Raw genomic sequence first — 27,886 nt, forward strand, 5'->3', positions numbered from 1 at the left:
GGTATGCTTTAGTCATCATTAGAAGTAAGCTCAGTATTCTGTTTTATATCATCCTTTTCTAAGCCAATCCTGGTTGACAAGAAATATTCTGCACATGAGTCAGACTTATTTCAGATATCAGCCCACCAGATGAAAATGAAACCATTCCTGGCCATCCTCCCCATTGCTGTATTATGTATAGATAAAGAGGCAAACACTTGTGATATATTATCTAACTTACAAAAAGTAAGTTTTGTAGTGATTCTATAGCTGTCTATTAATTAAGGGCCTTTTGTACTGCAGTCAGAACTGGAACATAAGTAAAATGTAATAGCCACAGAACTCAAATTTTTCTGTTGCCAACTGCTAAGAACTAATGTAGGCCACTCAGAGTCATGGCAAATTGGACAACCGTGTAAATTTGTTTAATAAAAATAAGTAAATACCTTGCATTCACAATTCATTTCATCTTTTTCAATATAGTAATTTGTCTCCTAATCCACTTGTTACGGCTAACAGGTCTCCAGTTATGCTGCACACTGTAGTTTAGAAGGACTGATCAGGTAACCACAGAATAGAGTAAGTGGAATAGCAATAGTGCTTTCCTTCATGTGCTTTAGTAGGTAAACATTGAGTTAATTGTGCCAGCAATTTAAAACCTTATTTAAGTGCCAAAATGGTTTATTCCCTCCATTATTGCAAAATTATCCAGACTGACTGATTTCCAAGATGGCTTTCTATCTAGTGTAGAAGTCCTAAATAAAGTTGACAAGTTATTTCCATTTAGAGTGTGTTGATTTGGGTCCAGGCCAGAGTTTCTCAACCTTGGCAACCTTTAAGATGTGTGGACTTTAATTCCCAGAATTCTCCAACCAGTTGAAGTCCACCTAGATTAAAGTTGCCAAGTTTGAGAAATGCTGGTCTAGGCAATCTAAATAATTATTTAAATAAGGATATGATCTAAAATTCACAATCTAAATTAAATAAATTTGTTAACTGAAATTAATACTTCTAGTTAACATGTTTATTGCATATGGACATATAATAATTGAATGTTATCGAAAAGTAAATACCCCAGATATAATTAAGGATGGGGGTGGGTCGTCTGGCATGCTATGGTCTATGGGATCATGAAAAGTCAGACAAAACTTACTAACTGAACAACAATCCAACTTAAGTACCATACAGCTTACACACCTTTCAATCCATGTTACTGATATTTGTATATAGGAACAATTGTGAAATTCAATCTTTGTTTGCCTATATACATTAGTAAAATAAGTAGGATCACCACTGTTTATATTTATAGCTTATAAATATTGACAATATGCTTTATAAAATAAGCATTTTATGGTTTATATTCCTGCTACTTCACAGGCACAGCAATAATTATTGATTCTTCAGAAATTCCACCTGAACTCAATAACAGCTGAATCTTCCCATTAGCTATTGATGTGTTATTGACATCAAGAAATAAGTCATAAAGCTGAATAGGCACACAAATAGGTTATTTGTGGAACTGCTTGTCTCCATTTTTTCTTCCCATCCTATATGTTCTTGCAGTCCCTACTAAGAAATAATGCTATCTGAGGGGAACCCGGTGACTTTTTTCAATTGTAGTGCCTGCTCTATGGAATGATCTTTCCACTCATGGCAGTGTGACAGAACACAATTAATGTTGCTAGTGTCTGGGCAAGATCTATTTAATTTGTACATATTTTAATCTTGTATTTTATATTTTAAATTTTATGTCATATAGTATGCCTTTTTTAATTGTCATGCTTCTGACATGAATAAACAACCATGTTCTATAGGGCTTATCCCAGGTGTCTGCACATTGAGCAGGATATTTGAAAAGGGGTAGTGCTTGTGTACTATGCACAATTGAGAGCCTTAAGTGGACACAGATTGCATGCATTGCCATAGTCTGCTGGTAGATTTGTTATCCAGATGTAATAAGGGAAAGAAGCATAGTACACTTTTGCAAGAACTATGAAGAGTAAGACCCAACTATGAGAATCAGCCCTCACTGTGTCTTCAGGATGTAGATAAGTATGGAAATCGGAGGTGACACACCAGGAAATGCTTAAATGCAAGGAAGCCTCAACAAGAGTAAACTAATCATTTGATCAATAAAGTGATTAAGTTCTACAGCCTGAAACTTAGAAGTTTTTGGTTCACAGTAGAACAGAGAAGGAACCATGTCAGTACATTGTCTCTTATTTGCTCCTATGTTTCAGATTCCTATAACTTGACTATCAATCTCTCATGCATCATCCTTGCAGTCTGGTTTTTTTACTTCACTTATCATCTGGTGGTTTTTACTTGAACTTTAACTGGCAGAGATTGGCAATCTGTTTATGCGTTGCCATACAGTGTTATAGATGCCAAAATATAAGTTAAAAAATTAAATTCCCCCCTCTCTTAGAATCTGAACCCTGGGTTGTTTCCTGTATAGTTTGGATTCTTTGTTGAGCCTTTGATGTGGCAACTCACTGAAAACATTATGCTTTGAGTTTTTGCAACCTTAGCATCCTGACACAAAGTGTTTTAACACTCTAACGGATTCATCTCAGGATACTGTATGGCTAACACAACATGGCTCTGCATCTTCCCTGTAATCAGGAAATATCTGAACAGTGCTATGATTTCTCTCTCCTTACAACCCAGCCAGCCATAAGACTATTCAGCATTTGCATAGAATTCTGGCATATATTCCCTACCTTAGGCTGAGTCTGGGTCTGGCCAATCTCTAATCAATATGAGTGTAATTAGCAATAATAATTTTGGGTTAGTCTTTTCTTATTGTTGCTGACGTCTTTTAGAGAACCCTGGTGAAGGAACACAGTTGGCCAAGAACCAGTTTTGTTGGCTCTGTAGAGTCACGTAAAATACAACACACTTACGTTGGTGCTGAACTTTACAGAATGTTCTTTTTGCTGGAGCCAAGTAAAAGGCCCTGTTGTGTTCTGGTTTTTCACGCTTGGTACAAACACCAGTATTGTCCTTGCTACACAAAGTCTGCTTGGATATGAAAAACTGCAGTGTATATTAGAGGTTCATTGGATTGCCATCTGACTATTCTTTATGATCATGTTTCATATTAGATGACAGTCAAGGGCTTAGTTCAAAGACACTTACGTGCAGGGGTATACACAGAAAAGTACAATTAATGCAAATTTACCACAATCCACACTTTGAACCATAATGTAACTTTTTCCTGTAATCTACACTTTTCTGGATTTTCTAATACAGATTTAAAATGATGGATCAAATTGTATGTAATACAGAAAAATATACAGAAACACCTATATGTGAATGAAAAATAAGACACCAAATGCAAAGTAATATAGTTGGACAATTGTTTCATGAGTCACTATAGGGGTGACCTTAGCATTCCAGTGCCTAAATGTCAGAGTTGAATGAATCTGTCCATTTTGCTTTCTACAATTTGTCTATTTTCTGCTGCAGAAATTTTTGCTTTCCCCTTTTCTCCATAAATTTATGAGTAGGAGGGAGGAATCTCCATTAAAAATCCACATATTTTCCCTACTATATGTATGGATTTCCAGATTTGTGCTTTAAGACAGTTGATCATACATTTTTTTAAATAAACAAATATGCAAATAAACAAAATACTACATAGATTTCTGTTTTTTACAGTTTTTTGTAATATAATTTGCACACAATTTTAAAATATACACCCATTTTATGCACAGATTCTCATACTTTAGTCCTAAATGAACAATCCATTTTGTTGCAGAAGCCAATTTTTTCCTCCTCTTTTGGATTATAGCTTTTAGAATGCCCAGCCAGTAGTACATTGGCAGTGGTGACTTTACTTTGTGAATCAGTCTCAAAGCTTCTGTAGGGCTCCAGAGAAGGAATACAGTAAACACTTTAATATATGAGAAAACCTCCAGGTTTAATCACTGGTATAAAACAGAGGAATCAAGACTGGACCACAGGCTAAAAGGCCACTTCCTAAATAAATTCCATAGCTCCCCAGGTTTCCTTATAGCCACACTGATGATCACAATGGCTTTCAGATGAAGACCTTGCAGGAGACCCATGAAATCACTAAAGCATCTTTGTAAGACTTAGCATTTTATTCTTTGTACAGTGAGAAGGAAGAAGCTCCCAGTGGATTTCCCTTAAAAGATGCAATAGTTTCTATTGAAGAGTGACAACAAATGCTACCTTCAGGCTTCACCTGTAGAGAAAATGGCTCTCAATGGCAGTAAAACCCTGAAGCAGTGCAAAACAGCAGGTTTTCTTGTGCCTAAACAAGTACCTTCTGCCAGGCTCCAGACAGACACATAAAAGTATTTCTAACCCGTTTCCTTTATAGAAATCTTGCCAACCTAAAGCAACTACTTGATCATTAAAGATAAACTCTGAGAAGTTCTAGAGAGGAGTATCTTTATCCCTTTTCTCCCAAACTATCTAAACTTTGCTGTCTCCTGGTCTTCTGGAATGCAGCCCCTCCCTTCTGGGAATCCAGACTATATTCACACAGCATAATAAATGATACCAAAAGAGTATGGTGGTGAAATCGACAGATCTTGCTGAGATGGGCAAATGGACTTTTTTGATTAGATAAAACACAGTATCTACATTTATTGGTGACTTCTCTCTTTTGATTTCCTCAGGAATTCCTTCATACGTACAGTAATAACATGTTTCTTTTATAAATCCAAAGTAAGAATTTTTGGGGGGTCACTTTTCTGAGTTAACATCCACAGATGTTCTTCTGATTTAACTATTAACAACTCAGTAGTATCATTTGTTGGTCATTTGTATAACATTTTTTCCAATATAATTCTTATTTCCTGTCAGTTTCAAATCCATATACAAAACAGCTTGATTTTCAGCTATGTCCTCTTCCATCCTTTTAGGCCCATTTTTATTGTATCAGACAGTTAAAAAATAAGTTCTGAACATATTGTTACTAAATATTCTTAAATTCTTCCAGAGTTAAAATATTTTTCTCCATTCTATATTAGTGGGGATTCTTCTTTAATTAAAATCTTTAATTCTTTCTGATTGCCTCTAATAACAAACCTTCAAGATCTCCTCTTATGTTTTTCTCTCATCCAGAACATTTCCCACTTAAGCTCAGATCTTCATATATTTTAATAACAAGAAAACTTCTTATAACTTTTTCAATGTCTTGCTTCCAATCAATCTGGCCCCTTAGTTTGATTAAAATCTTTCCAAAATCAATATTCTAATTACACTTTACTGCTTATTTACGATTTTTTTTTAAAAGTTTTCCTTAAGTTTTAAACTTACATAAATCTTCTTTCGCTATGGATTGGAAGAAAATCAACTAGTGTAATAAAACTAGTCCTTCTGGAGGTTCTTAATACCAAAAAAGCTATTTTAAGCCATTTCCAAAAACAGCGCCTAAGAGGGAAAATGTGCAAACCCAGTGTCTTTGTGAAAGGGACCAACCACAGCTTGAACAAATCTATCTCTCCTGACATCCAGCCATTAAAATGTGTAAATAAAATTATATGAAAAAATGATACCAAGATATAATATGGAAAGAAGGGGGGAGATGAGAAAGCTGCCATGAATACATATTATTGAAATTATATTTAATCCTCCCACCTACCCATTTAAGTTGATTTGAAAAATTATATTGTATTTCTTTCCACAGCTACAAATTTGGGAATACGGGCATCAATAAATCTCCTATGTAAGGAACCCTTTTCTCTTCCCTCCCCCAACTCCATACAGTATTGTGTTAATGTTTTGTACCTGCAGCTCTGCTCTGTTCTGACTAAAGGCAGTACTGAAGCATGCTAGACAAAGTGTGGCCATAATATGGTCATTCAGTTTCTCTAATAAAAGCACCTCTACTAGGCAATAGGTAATGCATGGTTGGTGAAAAATGCTGTTGCTACTGGCAGTTACTCTTCCACCCTTTACTTATAAAAGGGACAAGGGTAGGTAGTTTCTATATTGACCTATTGAAGCAGAATCAAGGATCAAGGTTGTCCCTTGTTATCTTGCTTCTTGAAGAATTGGTCAAGATGGCACCTGTTAGGCACCAAAAACCAAGAAAGACATGCTGAGTTATTTCAGAGCAGTTTTCTTTATTGTTCCTAACCTACAGTCAGAAATCTTGCCAAGCTACCTGCATCATTAAAGATGTATTCCGAGAACTCCCAGGAAGACACTGTCTTGTCCCTCCTTCCAGCCAAACTATCTAAACTTCGCTGTCTCTTGGTCCTCTGGAAAGTAGCCCCTACTGCCTTGGAGTTTAGATTACATTCCACCATATTACCTCTCCCATTACTGACAGCAGCTGAATCTTCCTTAAAAACTGGAGACAGGACTGCATCTTCCACTTAAGTAAGTCGGCTTACTTAAAAAGCACATGTCAGGCCTTTGGTACAGACAGTTCTGGCTTCCAGCATCTTATCTGAGACAGTTACATCACCCTGACTAATAGCAGTGATGACCTTCTACAGAACTAGATTCATTGTAATCAGATCTGTCCCTAACAAAATATTTTTTGGATAAAAATTCATAGGCAAAGTACAGGTTTTGAAAATCTTAATAATTTTGCCAGGTATCTGTGCTTGAAATCAGCATTCCCCTGAATAAGTAATTGTGAAGCATAGGGATGGCTGCAACTTTCAGATTCAGCTTCTATGCTTCAGCATTTACTAGGTTAGCTATTGTGGGGAGCAAGATTCTGGACTAAATGGATTTGGGATCTGATTCAGTAGTCTTATATTCTTTTGCCCAGTGCACAGTACAGCACTTACTAACTACAGACCAGTAACTATTCTGGAAAAGTAATGCTTAAAACACCCTTTTCTACTCTATCTTCTCTTAGGCAGGAACCTCAGCTCTCAGCATGACCATGAATCAGTACAATCATTGTGGACAATTCTGGGAATTATCCTTACAGTTGGAGGGTAGAATTTAGAGAATTATTCCCATGTATGAAAAATCAATTCCATTAAACAGCTGCATCTTATATTCAGAATTGTGCTGCAGCCTGGAAAAAAGTGGGTTGCTTTTAATGAATAGTAAAACAATGCTATGCCTGCACTTGGATGAGGTCCAAAGCACTTCTTGAGAATTATTTTAAAGCATGCACAACTATAAATAGCATTCAAGCTCAGCTCTTACTTGCTGTTGATAATGCATCAAAGTCCTCCTATTCTTTAATTCCACAAGGTGGGGTTTTATAGACGTACTGACATGTCAACATTCAGAATTTCCAGCCACAATGAGTCTTAATTGGCTGAGAACTCTGGAATCTAACAATCCTAGTCTTTAGAGTTTTATGAAATGCTATATACCCACGAAAGAGACCTAAAACAAGATGGATCGACGGCATCAGAAATATTGTGGGTCTAATTGCCAAAAGAAAGCTCAGGACTGTATTGATTGGAAACATGCGGACGAGGCCCTCACTCTTCAGTGGCTAGACAATGGCTAAAATGATAATGCTGATGCTGATGCTATATACCCAAGAAAAAACATCTTCTGCTTGAAATGAATCTTGCTTGTTCTCTATCCTGCCACTGAGCAAGACAAAATATGACACTCATCAATCCATGTATGCCATCCCATAAACTACAGGATTTCCGTCTTACTCTTTCTCTATCTTAACACAACAAATTGCACAGTAATTAATAACAAGGTGGCACAGTGGTTACAATGCAGTACTGCAGGCTACTTCTGCTGACTGTCGACTGCCAGCAGTTCGGCAGTTCAAGTCTCAGCGGCTCAAGGTTGACTCAGCTTTCCATCCTTCCGAGGTCAGTAAAATGAAGACTCAGATTGTCGGGGGCAATATATTGACTCTGTATACCGCTTAGAGAGGGCTGTAAAGCATTGTGAAGCGGTATATAACTCTAAGTACTATTGCTTTTACTAGTGGTGTCGTTAGAGTCTCCTGAAAGTATGTGCTGTAAGTAGGAAGATGTTTCTTTTTCTTCTTGATGAATTAATTCTTAGGTATCATAAATCATATCATTCTAGTGTTCTTAGAGTTTAACAGCATTTTCCAGTGAAATGCCTTATGGAAATTATCCGCATTCTTTATTTCTGCATCTGTCTTGCCTGCCTTAATTATAATGAAACTTTGCTGGGACATTAAGAATCTGTTTTAGAGTTTACTGTACAAATTTATTTTGTTCAATGAATTAACTTCATAAAATAACTGATAGTTCAACTGCTTAGCCTATGAGGAGAAGTGGTGATAAGTACAATAATTTTATTCCTGTATATGAGCCCACCACAAACAGATCAATAATTTGCAACAAAACATGGATACTTAAATAAATAATTGGAACTTAAAATCACAGGTAATATTAAAAACTTTTAACTAAAACAAAAGCAGCAGTAAATGAAGTGTATGATTGCATTCAAATATCAAAAGTCATTTTAAGCAATTCAGTTATTAACTTTGTGATATTTTCCAAAATTATACAAAGTTGTTTCTTTGACACAGAACCTGTCATTTGGTGTACTTTTCCCCATGAAATCTGAGCAGTTCTACTAAGGTGGTTTGAGGATATCCATCCCCCTAGGAGGGCATTAGTAATACATTCTCTAACACAGGGGCCTCAAACATGGCCCTTTTATGACTTGTGGACTTTAACTCCCAGAATTCCTCAGCCAGCGACGCTGGCTGAGGAATTCTGGGAGCTGAAGTCCACAAGTCATAAAAGGGCCAAGTTTGAAGACCCCTGCTCTAACACTTTGAATAGCACAAGGAAACCAATAGACAGCCAATTTAGAGGCCATAGCACATGGGTTACATACTGTACTTCTGTTGGTTCATACCTCTCAACAAGTGGGCTCTTACATTCTGGACTAATGGAAGCTTCAGTGGCAGACTTGTTTAGATCTTGTGGTACTTCAGACAACTGGTGGTGATGGTATGAATCATTACACTGAGATGCTCATCCTCCAGGTAAATTGCAACTGACATACCAATTTAAATTGGGCAAAAAACTCTTTGGCCATAGCCTCTCTTTGCCAAACCAGCAAAAGCTGTGAATCCAGAAGGACTGACTACTAAGTTGATAACCTTCAGCTCCTTCAGAGGGAGTTTCACTCCATCAAGAGATACAACAGATAATGGACAGACAGTGGTGTTGACTTTCAGGCTATCTCATCCCAACCATCCCTTGCTGTATCCAGACACTGGATCAAGCCACTGATACCATTCCCAGTAATGACAGTAAGATAGCATCAGCTTATTGTTGATACCAAATCATCAGACAATCTCTTCCAGTGGCTTCATGTAGGTGCTTAACAGAAGGAGAAAAAGCACAGGATCTTATGGTACCTTACAAAGGAGCAATTGCTTGGTTGTTTATAGTCCCACATCATCACTGATTAGAATCAATTTATTTATTTATTTATTTATTTATGAGACTTATATACCGCTTTTAAGTGCAAGCACTCTCTAAGTGGTGTACACCAGTAAGCAATGTATATATATATATATATATATATATATATATATATATATATATATATATATATAGAAATAAAAACAAAAATGCGACTCTTGGGAATATTCATATTGTCCAAATAATAACGATCACCAAGAGAATATCTATAAAAATAGAAATTTAATCCACCGAGCTTTCGTCAAATACACTTGACATCGTCAGGGTTAAAAGGCAAACTACGGGGGGAGTCTTATATACAGTTGTTTAATGCCTGTTTCCGGCTCCTGGAGCGCGTCATAGGCCCCAGCTGATCGGGCTGAGTCCTAAGCATACGCCCCACGTCAGCATCTATCTCCGTTCCATGGTTAGTTTGAGTTCGATTATATGTTGCTTCGTTAGTTGTTACCGGGTTGGGAGCCCAAGTCCTTTTTCCTTCCCTATTCGTAACCCCTCCACCATCCCAGACATCACTTCCCTTTGTGAGCGGGGGTAGGCAATTATCCACACTGCCTTCAATATCACTACATGCCCCAAGGCTGCTTTGATCCTGTTTTCCTATCTCCCGGGATTGTAACACAAGCTCGTAGTCCCCCCCCATGCTATTCCTCCTCCCCTCCTTCTTCCCGTAGGGTCTCCTGAGCGGTCTGCTGTTCGTTTCCACGCTCTCTCTCTTGCGCGCAGTCGCGATGTTTCTTGCCGTTGTTCCGTTATCAGTGCTTCGTTGTTCCGTCCATTGTTGGAGAGCACTACTGCCGTTCATCCCCAATTCTCCGTTCCCACTCCATATAGTGCTCCTCCCCTTTAACTGCAATCGCTGTTTTGTCTCGCAACTTGGTGTTGGGAGTATCCGAGGGGGATGCATTCTTCTACTCGACTGTGACCGGGTTGTCATGGTGTGTGTGGTGCGTGTGGTAATATCCTCAACGGGGGGTTCGTCCTCGGTCTCGTCATCTTGGTTGAACTTGGTTGTATTCCGTTCTTCTTTCAGTTCATCGGGCTCTACTCCATCTCCATTCCGTCCCACCAATGATCCGTTCTCTATGGGTCGTGGCGCACTCAGCCGCAGTTGCTTGCTGGAATCAGTCTGTTGTTGATCCGTGAGAGGGGAGCTGTCAATGGAAACTCCATTGCTGTAATTACGTAGGGAGGAGGCCAGGGCGGCTTTTTGATTGGGTCCCCTCCCCATATCAGTACGATTACCAGTACTCCATATTTTTAGAGCTTGGTGCGCTGCGCACAAATCCACACGTCGATTGATAGATTCCGTTCCTGAGAACCATGCCTCTTTCAATAGGCGACCTCTTTTTGTCATATCATTGGCCAAAATTTGTGCGTTCTCAAAATCGAAGCGATGGCCGTGTTCCGCTACATGGGCCCAGATCTGCGAATCGCCTCGTGAGGCGAGCAACATTCGCAGATCTGGGCCCATGTAGCGGAACACGGCCATCGCTTCGATTTTGAGAACGCACAAATTTTGGCCAATGATATGACAAAAAGAGGTCGCCTATTGAAAGAGGCATGGTTCTCAGGAACGGAATCTATCAATCGACGTGTGGATTTGTGCGCAGCGCACCAAGCTCTAAAAATATGGAGTACTGGTAATCGTACTGATATGGGGAGGGGACCCAATCAAAAAGCCGCCCTGGCCTCCTCCCTACGTAATTACAGCAATGGAGTTTCCACTGACAGCTCCCCTCTCACGGATCAACAACAGACTGATTCCAGCAAGCAACTGCGGCTGAGTGCGCCACGACCCATAGAGAACGGATCATTGGTGGGACGGAATGGAGATGGAGTAGAGCCCGATGAACTGAAAGAAAAACGGAATACAACCAAGCTCAACCAAGACGACGAGACCGAGGACGAACCCCCCGTTGAGGATATTACCACACGCACCACACACACCATGACAACCCGGTCACAGTCGAGTAAAAGAATGCATCCCCCTCGGATACTCCCAACACCAAGTTGCGAGACAAAACAGCGATTGCAGTTAAAGGGGAAGAGCACTATACGGAGTGGGAACGGAGAATTGGGGATGAACGGCAGTAGTGCTCTCCAACAATGGACGGAACAACGAAGCACTGATAACGGAACAACGGCAAGAAACATCGCGACTGCGCGCAAGAGAGAGAGCGTGGAAACGAACAGCAGACCGCTCAGGAGAACCTACGGGAAGAAGGAGGGGAGGAGGAATAGCATGGGGGGGGACTACGAGCTTGTGTTACAATCCCGGGAGATAGGAAAACAGGATCAAAGCAGCCTTGGGGCATGTAGTGATATTGAAGGCAGTGTGGATAATTGCCTACCCCCGCTCACAAAGGGAAGTGATGTCTGGGATGGTGGAGGGGTTACGAATAGGGAAGGAAAAAGGACTTGGGCTTCCAACCCGGTAACAACTAACGAAGCAACATATAATCGAACTCAAACTAACCATGGAACGGAGATAGATGCTGACGTGGGGCGTATGCTTAGGACTCAGCCCGATCAGCTGGGGCCTATGACGCGCTCCAGGAGCCGGAAACAGGCATTAAACAACTGTATATAAGACTCCCCCCGTAGTTTGCCTTTTAACCCTGACGATGTCAAGTGTATTTGACGAAAGCTTGGTGGATTAAATTTCTATTTTTATAGATATTCTCTTGGTGATCGTTATTATTTGGACAATATATATATATATATATATTTACATTGCCCCCAACAATCTGGGTCCTCATTTTACCTACCCCGGAAGGATGGAAGGCTGAGTCAATCTTGAGCTGGTGAGATTTGAACCGCTGACCTGCTGAACAGTCAGCTAAAGTGGCCTGCAGTACTGAACTCTAACTGCTGCGCCACCTCGGCTACTGAGGAAGGAGAAGAGCCACTGCAATTAGGTAAGCCCTGAAGATAAGGTAGATGATGTTGATGATAATGATGATGATAACAACAACAACAATAACAACAACAATGTTGTAAGGGACCTTGGAGGTCATCTAGTCTAACCCCCTGCTCAGGCAGGAAACCCTACGCTATTTTGGACAAATGGCTGTCCAGTCTCTTCTTAAAAACTTCCAGTGTTGGAGCATTTACTGCTTCTGGAGGCAGGTTGTTCCACTGATTAATTGTTCTCACTGTCAGGAAGTTTCTCCGTAGTTCTAGGTTGCTTCTCTCCTTGATTAGTTTCCACCCGTTGCTTCTTGTCCTGCCTTCAGGTGCTTGGAAAATAGCTTAATTCCCTCTTCTTTATGGCAGCCCCTGAGATATTGGAATACTGCTATCATGTCCCCCCTTGTCCTTCTCTTCGTTAAACTAGACATACCCAATTCTAGCAACCGTTCCTTATATGTTTTAGCCTCCAGTCCCTAATCATCTTTGTTGCTCTTCTCTGTACTCTTTCTAGAGTCTCAACATCTTTTTTACATCGTGGTGACCAAAACTGGATGCAGTATTCCAAGTGTGGCCTTACCAAGGCATTGTAGAGTGGCATTAATACTTCACGTGATCTTGATTCTATCCCTCTGTTAATGCAGCCTAGCACTGTGTTGGCCTTTTTGGCAGCTGCAGCACACTGCTGGCTCATATTTAGTGATTGTCTACTAGGACTCCGAGGTCCCTCTCACAGTTACTACTATTGAGCATGGTGCCATCTATGCTGTACTTGTGCATTTGGTTTTTCTTGCCTAAATGTAGAACCTTGCTTTTTTCACCATTGAATTTCATTTTGTTAGTTAGTGCCCAGTGTTCAAATCTGTCTAGATCCGTCTGTATCTTAAGCCTGTCTTCTGGAGTGTTGGCTATTCCTGCCAGCTTGGTGTAGTCTGCAAATTTGATGAGTTCCCCATCTATCCCTTCGTCCAAATCGTTGATGAAGATGTTGAAGAGCACTGGGCCCAGAACAGAGCCCTGGGGCACCCCACTACACACTTACCTCCATATAGATGCAGTTCCATTGAGAACCACACGCTGAGTACGGCTAGTCAGCCAGCTATGGATCCATCTGGTGGTGATTCTGTCTACCCCACATTTTTCTATCTTATCAAGTAGTAGGTTGTGATCTACTTTATCAAATGCCTTACTGAAATCCAAGTAAATTATGTCTACAGCATTCCTCTGATCCACTAATTTTGTCACTTGGTCAAAGAATGCAATAAGATTTGCCTGGTATGATCTATTTTTGACAAACCCATGTTGGCTTTTAGTAATGACTTTGTTTGCCTCTAGGTGTTCGTTGATTTATTGTTTGATTATCTTTTCCAGGATCTTCCCAGGTATTGAGGTCAGGCTGATAGGTCTGTAATTTCCTGGATCCATTTTTTTCCTTTTTTGAGGATGGGAACTACATCAGCTCTTTTCCAGTCCTCTGGTAGTTCCCCTGTGTTCCAGGATCTTTGAAAAATATAGTTCAGTGGTTCCGATATCACATCTACCAGTTCCTTGAGAACCTTGGGGTGTAATCCATCTGGTCCTGGTGATTTGAACTTGTCTAGGCTGGACAGGTGTTCACTTACCATTTTCTTGCCTATCTTAACTTGTGTTTCTATTTTGTTTTTTATGGCACTATTTTTGATAGGTTGGTCTGTTTTTTCCCTTTGTGTAAAGACAGAATTAAATAGTTCTGCTTTCTCCCTGTTGCTTGTCACCTTCTTGCCACTTCTACCCACTAATGGACCAATCATTTCCTTCACTTTTTTCTTTTTTTTTACATGTTTAAAGAAGCTTTTTTTGTTATTTTTGACTTTGGTCGCAAGCCTTAGTTCATTTTGAGCCTTGGCTTTCCTCACTTCATCTTTGCTGACTCGGGCTATTTGCTAATATTCTGACTTAGTTATGTTCCCCTCTTTCCACTTTCTATACTTGTCCTTTTTATCTTTCAATTTGTCAGAGTTCTTTATGCAGACATGCTGGTTTCTTTTGAGAGTTGTTGTTTTTCCTCTTTGTTGGTATTGTGCTAGACTGTGCTTTTATTATCTCATTTTTCAAAATTTCCCAAGCTTCTTGAGTTGTTTTCCCCTTGAGGATTCTCATCCATGGAATCCTTCCCAAGCCCTCTCTAAGTGTATTGAAATTAGCTCTCTTGAAGTCCAAGACTCTAGTTTGACTGTGTTCTATTGCTTGTGCTTCTATAATGTTGAATTCTAATATTGCATGATCACTTCCTCCCAGGGTTCCTATGGCTTTAACACCTTCTATCATTTCATCTCTGTTAGTGAGAATTAGATCCAAAATGGCTAATCCCCTAGTTCCCTTCTCTACAGGTTGTTCCACTGGTTAATTGTTCTAAGTGTCAGGAAATTTCTCCTTAGTTCTAGGTTGCTTCTCTCCTTGATTAGTTTTTATCCGTTGCTTCTTGTCCTGCCTTCAGGCACTTTGGAGAATAGCTTGACTCCCTCTTCTTTGTGGCAACCCCTGAGATATTGGAACACTGCTATCATGTCCCCCCTTGTCCTTTTCTTCATTAAACTAGACATACCCAATTCCAGCAACCGTTCCTTATGTTTTAGCCTCCAGTCCCCTAATCATCTTTGTTGCTCTTCTCTGTACTCTTTCTAGAGTCTCAACATCTTTTTTAAATCGTGGTGACCAAAACTGGATACAGTATTCCAAGTGTGGCCTTACCAAGGCATTGTAAAGTGGTATATTAACACTTCACCTGATCTTGATTCTATCCCTCTATTAATGCAGCCTAGTACTGTATTGGCTTTTTTGGCAGCTGCAGCACACTGCTGGCTCATATTTAAGTGATTGTCCACTAGGACTCTGAGATCCTCTCACAGTTACTACTATTGAGCAAGGTACCACCTATACTATACGTGTGCATTTGGTTTTTCTTGCCTAAACGTAGAACCTTACTTTTTTCACCATTGGTGTCTTCTGCAAATTTGATGAGTTCCCCATCTATCCCCTCATTCAAATATTATATAGTACTTAAAGATGCTAGTATTTTTAAAGTTTTTGATATCCACTATTTTACTTCTACATTCCCTGTACATGTGTTGGGTAGTGATTTTTATCATTGTGAGCTAGGATTGGAAATGACAGAGCTTAAAATCAAATACTATACATCTGGAGGACACCAGGTTGGGGAATGATGTACTCAGTGCAGTTATAATGAATGGCTAATGTACCAAATAAGTATTTTAATAATGAAAATTAATGGGATAAAATAAAGGGAAAAAATGCCCAGACTGCTCAAAATCCCTGGAAGGCATGAATAACTTAAGAGCATCAAATAAAGCCTACTGTTATGAAGGGGCTATTCCTGTGTTAGTGGCACTTGCAGCAAGTAGTTTTACAAAGGTCCATTTCTGCAGAATGACCCAAAGCAAAAACTCACTTGATTGTCTCATTCAATATCTCATCATTTGTGACTTATACTCAGTAACACTCAAAAGTGAGAATTGTTGCCATAAATAGCTTATGATTGAATTGATTACAACTAATATAAAAAAATTTCTAAAGTTGACATACATGTGAAAGCTTCAATCTTGTCAAACAGATTTTTGCCTTGTTTAGCATTCTGATAAACTGTCAGTTTGCAAGATGAATATTTTTTTTAAAAAAAAGGAAAGGGAAGGTGAGATAATCCTCTTGTAAATGTTTCATGAGGAAACAAACCCAAAAGGCTTGTGGAGGTGTGAACTACTGAGGTTGACCTATGAAAAAAGGGAAGAAGCCTGAGTTAATTGTCCAGCATGCATTTTTGGTTGTTCTCTGCCCTGCATGGCATCTCAAGTATGTATGTGTGTGTATGGGGGGGGGGGGGGTGGATTGAGAGGTTCTTTGGAATATAGGAATGGTTAGCTAGGAAGCAACTGCTTTGCCTACCTGCTGCTTGTTTTCCTCCAATTTTCTTCTTTCACAGGAAAAAAATAACTTGTTTTCAGCAATCTCATGTATTTATCATTTTCTTTTGCTCAAATACAAGAATTGTTACTAAAAGCGTTGCTCCCAGTTCTGGAAACCTGGAGTTTGTTTCTTAAACTTAACCTCTTTTGCCTCCTACTCATGTCCCCTGCTGGGAGATCCTATGGAGACTTGCATGCTTTTATAAATACCCACATAAGTAACAAGGGCGATTTCAGTGTCAAAATAATTTTTCAGATGATATTTTTATTACATTCCTTAAAGGACAAACATTTCTAAGGCTTTATTAATATCCACAGATTGTCTGGCCTTGTGATCCAGCTGCTGCTTTCCAAGCAAGACAAGCCCATCATTCTGAGTGTTTCTTCCATGACCGCTGCATTGGTTTGTCAGAGACATAAATAAAAAAAATACATGATCTTTCCATCTTTTCAATAGCTGAGTTTGGAGGAAACCCCAGGTTAAATGATCCCAACTATTTTTCTCTGGCACCTTGGCAGCACAGTAGTCATTTCTTCAGCCCCTCATTGTTAACTTTTCCCATCCTGCTAGTCTTTCATCCCAGATGGAATGGATGCTTAAACTATTTTACCCAGATGCTAAATTCATGTAGTGGGTAGTATAAATCTCTTTGCAACTGAAAAAGCAGATGTATTTGTCAGTGATGTCAAGTACTGCTCCAGCCTTATGCACTTCTTCAATTTTCTATGAGACTTTTGATACTTCTTTAAAAAAATGTAGCATGAATAGGTTTGGTGTATTGAGCTGTTTTTCATCATTTTTCAAATTAAAAATATATGTTGCTTGATCACAGCAGGATGGTTATGCACCTTTGCACCTAGTTAGTTTCAGGTGGAAACTTGAAGAATTAGATTCTTTTTTTTTCAGTGTGTGTAATTCTCATTAAAAAAATCATTTATTTAAATGAAAAAACACAGTTCTACAATTCTGTCCCCTCAATTCTGTGCTTCCCCCCCCCTTTTCCTGAGATTTGAAGTCTTTTCATTAGCCTCTAAGTGACAGAAAATGCTTCTTGTTAACCTCTTACCTTCCCACACACTAAAACTCTTTTAGGTTTTACTCTGGTGTCTTTAACTTCCCAGACCACACTTTAGATAGTTAGGGAAGATGTAATCATATCTTCAGAAATGTGTACAGTTTTTAAATTAATGGTATGGATATTAGATGTTAACATGACCCTCCTTGCTCTCTGTAAAGCTGCTAATTTAAAATAAATCACAGATTAAAACTAAATAGTTTTTCATGGAGAGTTTAAACTTGTTGAAATAAATGAAGATGGGAATGAACTCAGCTGGATTGTAGTTTCTAAATGTAAACCTGTGTACTATACAGATTAGGCAAAACCTGGCTCAAAAACAGTAACTGTAAGAGGGATCTTGGAGTCCTAGTGGATGATTACTTAAACATCAGCCAGAAGTGTGCAGCAGCAGTCAAAAAAGCAAATCCAATCCTTGGTTGTATAAACAGAAGCACAGAATCAAAATCATATGAAGTATTAGTACCGCTTTATAAAGCCTTAGTAAGGCCACACCTGGAATACTGCATTCAGTTTGGGTTACCACATTATAAAAAAGATGTTGAGACTTTGGAAAAAATGCAAAGAAGAGCAACTAAGATGATTAAAGGCCTGGAGACTAAAACATATGGAGAACGGTTGCAGGATTTGGGAATGGCCAATCTGGAGAAAAGAAGGACTAGGAAGGACATGATAGTAGTATTCCAGTATTTGAGAGGCTGCCACAAGGAGGAGGGGATCAATTTATTTTCCAAAGCATCAGAAGGCAATATAAGAAACAATGGATGGAAACTAATCAAGGAGAGAAGCAACTTGGAATTAAGGAGAAACTTCCTAACAATGAGGACAATTAACCAGTGGAACAACCTGCCTTCAGACTTTGTGGGTGCTTCATCACTAGAAGTTTTTAAGAAGAGACTGGACAGTCACTTTTCTGAAATGTTATAGGACAGTGATGGTAAACATTTTAGAGACCAAGTGCCCAAACTGAAACCCAAAACCCACTTATGTATCATCAGGTGCATGGTGGGCGTGGCCCATTGGGTGGTTGTGGCCTATTGGGCAGGCATGGCTGCGGTGGTAACGGCAGACTGGGTGGGACTAAAAACTTCAATCAATCAATTCCAACTTTGCGACATCTTTTTTTCCCCAGGAGAAGTTGAAATTGATTGAACCTTTTTTTTCCCCACACGGTGGCGGAGGCCAAAAGCGAAAAGATTTTATAAAACCCAGCTGAAGGCCTAGGACTGGGGTGATGACGCACATGCCCACAGAGAGGGCTCTGCATGCTACCTGTGGCACGTGTGCCATAGGTTTGCCACCACGGTTATACGATCTTCTGCTTGAGCAGGGGGTTCAACTAGAAGACCCCCAAGATCCCTTCCAGTTCTATTCTGATTCTGATATTTGTATCAAACTATATATTTTAGCATGTGGTGGTTACACACTCCCGTTCATTTCTGAGTACAGTATGAAGGTGCAAAGCAGTCAAGGTGGTTTTTACTTAGTTTCTCACACAAGGATTTGTATATGTTTTTCAAATGTGCATCATTAATGAGTGCATTTTTATATATACTTTCTTTAGTGTGGATTTTTGGGAAAACACTTTCAATTTTTATTATTAATAATATACAATCTTTTACCCATTTTAATATATTCACTTTGGCTTTTTTAAAAAAATGTGAACTGTGGTCACAAAATCTCCTGTTTAATACAGGAATCCAAATTAAACTGTCCCTGAAAGGTGGATCTTCAGCCTCTGCATGAGCACTTCAAGTGAAAGAGAGTTTATAACCTTTCTAAAAAAAAAACCTCTCTTACCATTGGGAAATATTTTGTTCTTGCATTTCTGTAAATTAAACCTTTTATTGCATGTCTTACACTCTCGAATAATAAAAAAATAGGTCTTGACCTTCTGTGTGTCACTGTTTCAGGCATTTCGAAAATGCTTTTGTGCTTCCCCCAGTCTTCTTATCGTTAAAGCTAACTATTTTCTATTCTTTCAATCACTCTTCATAGTTTTTAGTGTCATTATTGCCTTTCTTTTAAGCTGTTTATTTATCTGAATCCTTTTTAAATTTGGTGTGCAGGGCTGGATACAAACTAGAGATGGGATCTGACAAGCGTGAAATAAAGTAAAATGATAGTAAACCATATTTTTGTTGGTGGAGCCTAAACTCATATTTGCTTTTTTTCCCACAGCCATACTACACTATTGACTCTTATTCACTTTGTTGACAATTATAATTCCAAACTCTTTTTCACAAATACTACATCCAAGCCATCTATTCCCATCTTATGGTTGTACATTTGATCTTTGTTTCTTAAATGAAGGACTACACAATTGCCTGCATTGATTTTCTATCATTTTGCCTATTTCTCACTTTGAATTCTATTTCTGCCTTCTAAGGCATTAACTCTGCTACCTATTATTTTGTCACCTGCATATTTGATATTTTAGAATAGAATAACAGAGTTGGAAGGGACCTTGGAGGTCTTTTAGCCCAACCCCCCGCTCAGGCAAGAAACCCTATACCAGGGGTGTCAAACTGCCGGCCCATGGGCCGGATGCATCACAGCAAAACCGCGCCCACCCCATTGCTGGCAATGGCAAAAAAGTCATGGTATGTCACGACACGTTATGTGACATTGTGAGTTTGACACCCCTGCCCTATACCATTTCAGACAAATGGCTGTCCAGTCTCTTCTTAAAAACTTCCAGTGTTGGAACATTCATAGCTTCTGGAGGCAGGTTGTTCCATTGATTAATTGTTTTAATTGTCAGGAAATTTCTTCTTAGTTCTAGGTTGCTTCTCTCCTTGATTAATTGATTTTGCATTGTCTCTTTATCTTACTTACGAATAAAATGTTTGAGAGTACCAGGCCAGGACTGATCTGTTTGATACTCAAATGCAGACATGAAATATATACATAACAATGCATGCAACATGTTTGACATCTCATTCTGGTAAGTAATGGGCAAAATGGCAAGGAAAGTTGAGGCTTATTCCCATGGTTAATCTTGTGAAAAGCTTATGTTCAGAATGTCACATATATTGGCTCTAGACTTGCAATAATGTAGATGCTGACTCATACTGGTGAATGCCACAACTGGACTACAGCTAGTAACCTAAACTGCTAAAAATTTCCCTATGAATTTCATGCTCTGAAATGGTCATGTCAGAAGGGCCCTACTAATCTGGGATGTATTCTTGCACTGAACCTATATATGTGAAAGCTGCAGAATAGATGTATCTCTACTAGCGGAAACTTGAAATTGATATAATTACACCAACAGTCAACAGATTCCATGATATTGCCTCCAAGGTGCATAATTTTACTGACGACGGTATTTCTACGAGATATGTAGTTCCCACCAGGGACATAATTTATGTAAACTACCATATATTGTGAATTCAAACTCAAGCTGGGAACTGGGAAATGTAATTGTGTCACTCTTTCTGGACTATGGAATGCAAAAGATGGTAATGCTTCTGAACCTGGAGTGAAATGAACCAAGAAGGATCTGCCAATCTGTAATTTTTAACCTGGCTAAAAGAAGCCAGTTTTATGATTTATCATCATTATCCTTTAGTGGTTTTATAAAATTAGCTTTTACAGATACATGTTGCCTTTTCTTTTATGATAATGGCACCTGCTTATTTCACAGGGACGTTTATAAAGAACATTTAGGTTAAAGAGGCCACCACTCTCTTTTTTTTGCTGGTTTTAGAATATTATATTGTATTCTTCATCCTTTTTTGAGAGAGCAAAAGGTTCAGTGGTAACTCCATCCTAAGTGAAATATTGATACAATCTTGGTTTGTATTTAATTTTCTACTTTAACTCTTTTTGACATATGGTGCTGGGCTTTATATGTTAAAAGATATTTACATTTCTTTATCTCTACTGCAAGATTACAGTGTTTGTTCAGATTGCTGTCTTACATTTAACAATAGTAATGAGATTGGTTTTGGTTATATTTCTCTTTGTAAATTGTTTGTATGAGCAGCTGCAGAATTATTTATCCTCTTAAGCAAGTCTAATTTCTAATGACAACTGCTAATTTATAATGACCTTTGTATCCTATTTTTCCCTCAAGAAGCCCAGGGAAGTGTTTTCTTTCTTTCTTTCTTTCTTTCTTTCTTTCTTTCTTTCTTTCTTTCTTTCTTTCTTTCTTTCTTTCTTTCTTTCTTTCTTTCTTTCTTTCTTTCTTTCTTTCTTTCTTTCCTCTCTGCATACTCCCAACAAATCTTGGAAGTAGATTAGGCTAAGACAAATGGACTGAAATCCCATATTGTGAGACACTATGGTTTGATTAAACATGGTTTACTGATTAAGAACTCATTGGTTTGGTATATACCGTACATTTAGCCGTAAAACTCTGGACTACAGAAATGACTGAATTCTCACAATTCAGTCCATCTATGTTCCATCTGTAAACTATAGTCCAATAATTTCAGGAAAATCTCCTATTTTCTACCCCAGTTTTATTCCTTCATCTCTCAGAACAACTGCCCACCTACTAAAAATGCAACCCAGAGAAAAATCAAGGTTAATGAGTTTATCCTTCAAATCAGAGTTAGTTCAAATCTGATCAGTACTTTAGTTCTAAACAACCTCTGAAATCTATAGAACCCACTCACCCAGCCACTATTTTTATTTTATTTCTTTACCCCTTGTGGAAAATGATTCAAACCCTGAAAATCATATCTTTTCTCCAAACTAAGTTTTCAGCCAAAGTCACAATTACTTTGTCTAGTCCTTGTGTTATGGAGTTTCTTAATGTTTTATAAAGGATTGGAATCAAGAGCATTCTAGTTAGGTTGTAAATGTTATTAGCATGCAATGTGAGCTTTGGAATAGAATTCAGCTCCTTGGTACTGTGGATGGATTTCCTGCCTTACAGGGGAAAATACCCTGAAAACTTCCTCTATTCCAAGAATTGTTTAAAGCATAAAAGGGGAAAATATTGGACTGAGCAGTAGGCAATCATAGTTATAGGTTTGCCTACTAGGAAGAAATAGTAAGGAATTCTCTATTTCAGTCCGACAGTAAGATCTAGTTTTGCATGCATGCATTTTAATAAATATACACAAAGATTATGCAAAATGACACCACACTTTTAATCTTCATTTTATATTCAACAAATATCAAGGCTTTCTTTAGATCAGGGGTGTCAAACTGCCAGCCCCTGGGCCGGATGCGTCCGCTCCATTGCCGGCAATGGCAAAAAAGTCACGATATGTTGCAACAGTCACGTGATGTTGCGAGTTTGACACCCCTGCTTTAGAGCTACTTCTCAAGAGATGAGAAAGCTGTGGCTGAAATACACTTGGTTTTATGGCCTATGTGTGTTTGTGTGTGTGTGCATGGGCTTTGTAATATACCAAAATTTCTGATACTAAGTGAATTAGAAATATAAATAAGTAAATAAATAAAATGATTTCATGATGTCTGAAGCCAGCCAATCTTATGGAGAAGACATTGCTATAGGACTGGCATACTGGCTCTGAAACAGGCAAGACACAAATGAACTTTTAGACCAGACAGAACACTTAGTGTGGTGGTGGGGGGGGGGAGGGAGAGAGAGATTTTCCATCACCATAACAACCTCCTCTTGAACTAGGCTGGACTTCTTCTTCATGCCTTGGACAAACCTTGTCTGGGGCCATCTCTTCAAAGAGTAGAAGAGGAAAAACTAATAATCATTAATGTAAAAGTTTAGAGCCAGCCAACATCATTAGATCAGAGTGGTTTAATTAAAATGGTCTCATTTTCCAAATTTTATCTCTACCTGCCACAAAATAAGTAGTTCATGAGGAAAGGGATGGTAAAGTCCAGGTCTGTTAATTCATTACATGTGGGGCTTCTTTGTAGAGAGGAAGTTTCACAATTACATCCCTTAGGAATGCTACTATCACTGTGTAAGGCATACTTAGCTTTAATAAGATCTGTGAATGCATGTAAATGCATATTTGTGGAGAGGAAATAGGTTAGCATTTGAACACTTCTGGCACATATAAGAAAGAGGAATGGGTTATTCTTACCTGCATAGTGGTCGAACACGGTCGGCACATATTCTTCCGGAAATGCATCATTGGCATAACTCATCAGCAGGCAGGTCTTGCCAACAGCTCCGTCACCAATCACCACACACTTGAGCATCTTCTTCACGCTGCTATCCGAATAGCCGGGCTCTTCTTCTTTGCCACTCATGCTGGTTGTTCCTGCTTTTCTTTTTTCCTTCCAGCTTTTGCAAGCACACCCGAAAGAGCACAGATCCCAAAGGAGAATTCCAGTTGTTGATAGCAGGCTTCTTTTTGAATGAGTATTTTTTTGTTGTTGCTATTGTTGTTGCTGCATGGCAGGCAATCATGAAATCATAACTTCAGTTTGTGCACTTGATCTTTTCAAGCCACAGAGGAGAACCATGTGAGGGAATAAATAGACAATCGACACGCGTGTCGTTAGTTCAAGTCAGGAAATCTTCATCTTGCATACAGAGACGGTGGTATTTCACACGGCTTAAAAATAGCAACAATCGGAGGAGCTGAATGTCTGTTCCTCTGCTCTGGTTTGGCCTGAAAAATCAGGGATTCGTGCTAAATCCATTCCATTTTTCCATTGCATTTCCAAAGAGAAAGTGGAAACTGGAACAAATTAATGGAGGGACTCTCTCTGTGTGTTTCTTGTTCTTTTTATTTCAGGCAATCCCTTTATTTTCTCCAGTTTGCTCTATGTCAGGAAATCATGGGTTTCCTGCTGAATTCCATATTAGGATCAGTGGGGCTCGTGAAGGGCTGCAAACAATAGAAGCTCTGTGTGTGTTTATACTTTACAGGAACTCTGCCAGGATGTGGAAGAAGAAAAACACTAGAGGTCTCACTGCAGACTGCAGTTCACAAGCTTCCTGCTCCAAATGATCCATCTGGACATCATCGTCACACTTCTCTCAGGAGTGCCCACACATAAAATCATTCTTGGTGGGATTGATATTATAATTGAGTTATCCCTGGATTGACCTCTGTGAGAGTGATTGGCAGCATCTGGGACAAATTAAGAATAGTTGCCATCATTTCTGTTTAAAAACACCTCTACAGAACTCTTATAATTTTCACTACTCGGACAGATTGCCCTTCCTCAAACTTCCCAGTGAATTTATCTGCTCCTCAGTTGGCCACAAAAATATATCTCTGCTTTTTTTTCTTCTCCTACCAAGAATGCTGAATGGCTGTAATTGTTGTTGTTGTTGTTAAATTACAGTCATGGCTATGAAGAAAATGCTCAGCTGTCCCCTTACTGAGTAGGCAAATATGTGGCACTTTATCAGCTATTGTTTATGTTCAACAATTCTGCAGTTAAGAACTAAACTTCAAGTAGTATAATATGAACTTAATACAGTATGTCATTAGCGATGACATTTTAATTGTTTGTTGTTATCCATTCCAGGTTAAACTTCCTTTGGAATTATGTACCTATTGCCCTATTCTAGCTGCACTGTGATTAGAAAGCAAGGATTGAGATTTCTTACTTGCATGGAAAAAGATACAAAATTGAGGGAATAAATTAAACTGTGTCTAAATCTTAACCTTCACACAGCGACCTTCTCCAATCTGGCACTATCAGTGTGTTGGGCATACAGCTCTCAAAATTGCAGGGCAGAGTAGCTGTTGACTATCCTAGATGGACATTTGCAAGGCTTTTTGAAGTTATTCCAATAAAGGTAATCTTCAGCATATGACCAAAACTGAGATCAGAATTTCTGTTGCTAAGCAAGGTGGTTAAGTGAGTTGCACCGTGGTTGTTAAATGAGTCACTGCAGTTTGTTAAGTGAATCTGGCTTCCCCAATTGACTTTGCTTGTCACAAGCCAGCTGTGAAGGTCACAAATGGCAATCACATGACCCATGGTCGCTGCAACTGTCACATGCTACTTGCCAAGCACTTGAATTTGTTCATGTGACCTTGGGGATGCTGTGACAGTTACCTTAAGTGTGAGGACCGGCTGGAAGTAACTTTTTGCAGTGCAGTTGTAACTTTGTACAGTCACTAAACAAATGTTTGTAAGTCAAGGACTACCTGCATGGTGCTTTTTATCTCATCTAAAGGCATTTCCAGATGCAGTTTTACACCCTCCTTGTTTGTAGCCTTCTGACCAATTGGTGACTTTATTGGACACTTTCCCATTGCATGAAATAGCAGTTTACTCCTCAAACTTCTGATATCATCACAGGAGGAGGAAGTACAATGGAAAACCTCCAGCAAAATGTTCAATTTATTGGTGGGACAGGGGAGTTCTTCAGTTTGTTTTTCATGCCACATCTAGTAGGGCTCTGGGTTTTGCTCTGGGATGCTTGCTTTTTAAATGTGAAAATGTTTGTTTTAAGTGTAGTATGAAGTAAAAGAACTTTTTTTTTAAATTAAGCAGCAAAAAAGTAAAAGAAAAATGCTTACTTGGCCAATTCCCCAGTTTACCATTTGAGTCAAGAAACAGACTTATTTCAGCGGATGTCTGCACAGTAAATTGATTTACAGGACCAACACCCATCAGTTGACTTCTTCATACAAACACAATCAACAGGATCATATATTAACTTATATGTATGCATATGTGTAAAGTGGAATGTTCAGACTTAATATGTTAGAGTTGGGTATTTAGAATAGTATTTCATTACACCAAATTATGGGGGTTTTTTTTAGGCATTTGCTTTAAAAAGGATTTTCCCATTTGAACATTGGTTGCAGGATTTGGGTATGGCTAGTTTAGAGAAAAGAAGGATTAGGGGTAACATGATACTGGTAGTAATATTCCAGTATTTGAGGGACTGCCATAAAGAAGAGGAGGTCAGCTTATTTTCCAAAGCACTAGAAGGCAGGACAAGAAACAACAGATGGAAACTAATCAAGGAGAGAAGCAACCCGGAATTAAGGAGAAACTTCCTAACAGTGAGAATAATTGACCCATGGAACAATTATGGGTGCTCCATCATTGGAGGTTTTTAAGAAGAGACTGGACAGTCACTTGTCTGAAATGGTATAGGGTCTCCTGCTTGAGCAGGGGGTTGGACTAGATTAGAAGACCTCCAAGGTCCCCTCCAGCTTTATTCTGAATTGAATTGAATTAAAAACAGAACTGTATATAAAAGTTAAATTTCTCTTTATCAATTCAATCCATGAACCAAAATCAGTTTTGATGTAAGTACTTTGATGTCTCCACTCTGGACTAGGCTATAAGAGTTTGTCAATTCTTTAGCACTACTGTAAGTTGGGGTTCCTGGCAATGATACATTTGGATGGAGACGTATGTTTGGCTTATATGCTTTGCACTGGCTTACATTGGCCTGTGTCTCTGCACTGTGTCCAAAGCATACAGGCCAGACATACCTCTTACTTCAATTGTATCATTGCCAGGGATCCCCACCTACAACATTGCTAAAGAATTAACAGAAGGGCTTGGACACCTCACAGAGGGAAGCAAATGCTCTATCAACTCCCCATTTCAGTGCTTCCAAAGAATCAAAGACATGATGATGGATAAAAATGAAATCATGGTCTCATTTGATGTCACAGCATGTTTTACATCCATGGACCAGAATTGACTAGGGAATCCATGACAACATGTAGATTAAACCAACTACACCATGTAGATTAAACCAAGTACAGCAAGACTGAAATACCCAGAATCCTGGATCTTATCAACCTTTGCCTAATCACATACTTTCAGTTCAATGGACAAATATATCAACAAATCAAAGGAACACCCATGGAATCACTGCTTTTGGGACTGATAACAGAGATTGTGGTGCAATGCCTGGAATCTATAGCACTCCCTTGTATACTACCCAAAGTATGGATCCAATATATAGATGACACCTTTGTCATAATAAAAAAGGACCAACTGGAGAACACATATGGGACCATAAACAACATCTTCAGGAATGTGGAATTTACTGGGGAATAAGAGAACAACAGCATACTACCCTTCCTGAATGTCCTCATTACTAGAGCAGAGATGGCAATTGGAAACACAGGTTTATCATAGGACTACCTACCCCAACCAGGTACTCTACTATCAGGGCAGCAACCAGGCCTCTCATAAAAGAAGCTGGATGGAGCATTATTTAGATGAATGCAGGCACACTGGCTACCCTGGGCATCAGAGGGGAGAGGAGACAGATTGCTTATAGAGCATCTTCCAGCAAGATGGATATCCATGCAACTTCATCAGTGGGTGAACTCAATGTAGCACAGCCAACATAGACTGGGATGGGGCACTGCTATACATTGGGGACATCTCTGAAACCATCAGTGGATTATTGCAGCCAAATGACATCACTATGGCACACAAGACAACTGAAGCCCTCCAAAATATCCTAGGTGAGTTGAAGGACCCAGCAGCCTCAGAAGAAAGATCAGGAGTAATCTATGGCAAGCATTGTAAACCACTATGTGGGATAAACAAGCAGAGGACATTCATGAACACCAAGCAATCAGAAGACATGATGAAAGGTACTTAATTTCACAACACATGGGCAGACTTAACCATAGTTTCAACTGGGAAATTGTGAGCATCCTAGACAAAGCCAAGT

At 39.0% G+C, this 27,886-nt stretch overlaps 1 protein-coding gene across 1 annotated transcript in view; it reads right to left on the reverse strand.

The window, feature by feature from the left end:
- Nucleotides 1-24,051, reverse strand: part of RHOJ (ras homolog family member J) — a 67,883-nt gene extending 43,832 nt beyond the window's left edge. The window contains exon 1 of the mRNA XM_039319523.1: nucleotides 23,346-24,051. Coding sequence (XP_039175457.1) covers nucleotides 23,346-23,514 — 169 coding nt within the window. The 5' untranslated portion in view covers nucleotides 23,515-24,051. The remainder of the gene's footprint in view (nucleotides 1-23,345) is intronic.
- Between the last annotated feature and the right edge of the window lie 3,835 nt (nucleotides 24,052-27,886).

The sequence above is a fragment of the Crotalus tigris genome, unplaced genomic scaffold (assembly GCF_016545835.1).
Source record: "Crotalus tigris isolate CLP2741 ecotype Arizona unplaced genomic scaffold, ASM1654583v1 scf7180000023598.3388751, whole genome shotgun sequence".
Lineage (NCBI taxonomy): Eukaryota > Metazoa > Chordata > Lepidosauria > Squamata > Viperidae > Crotalus > Crotalus tigris.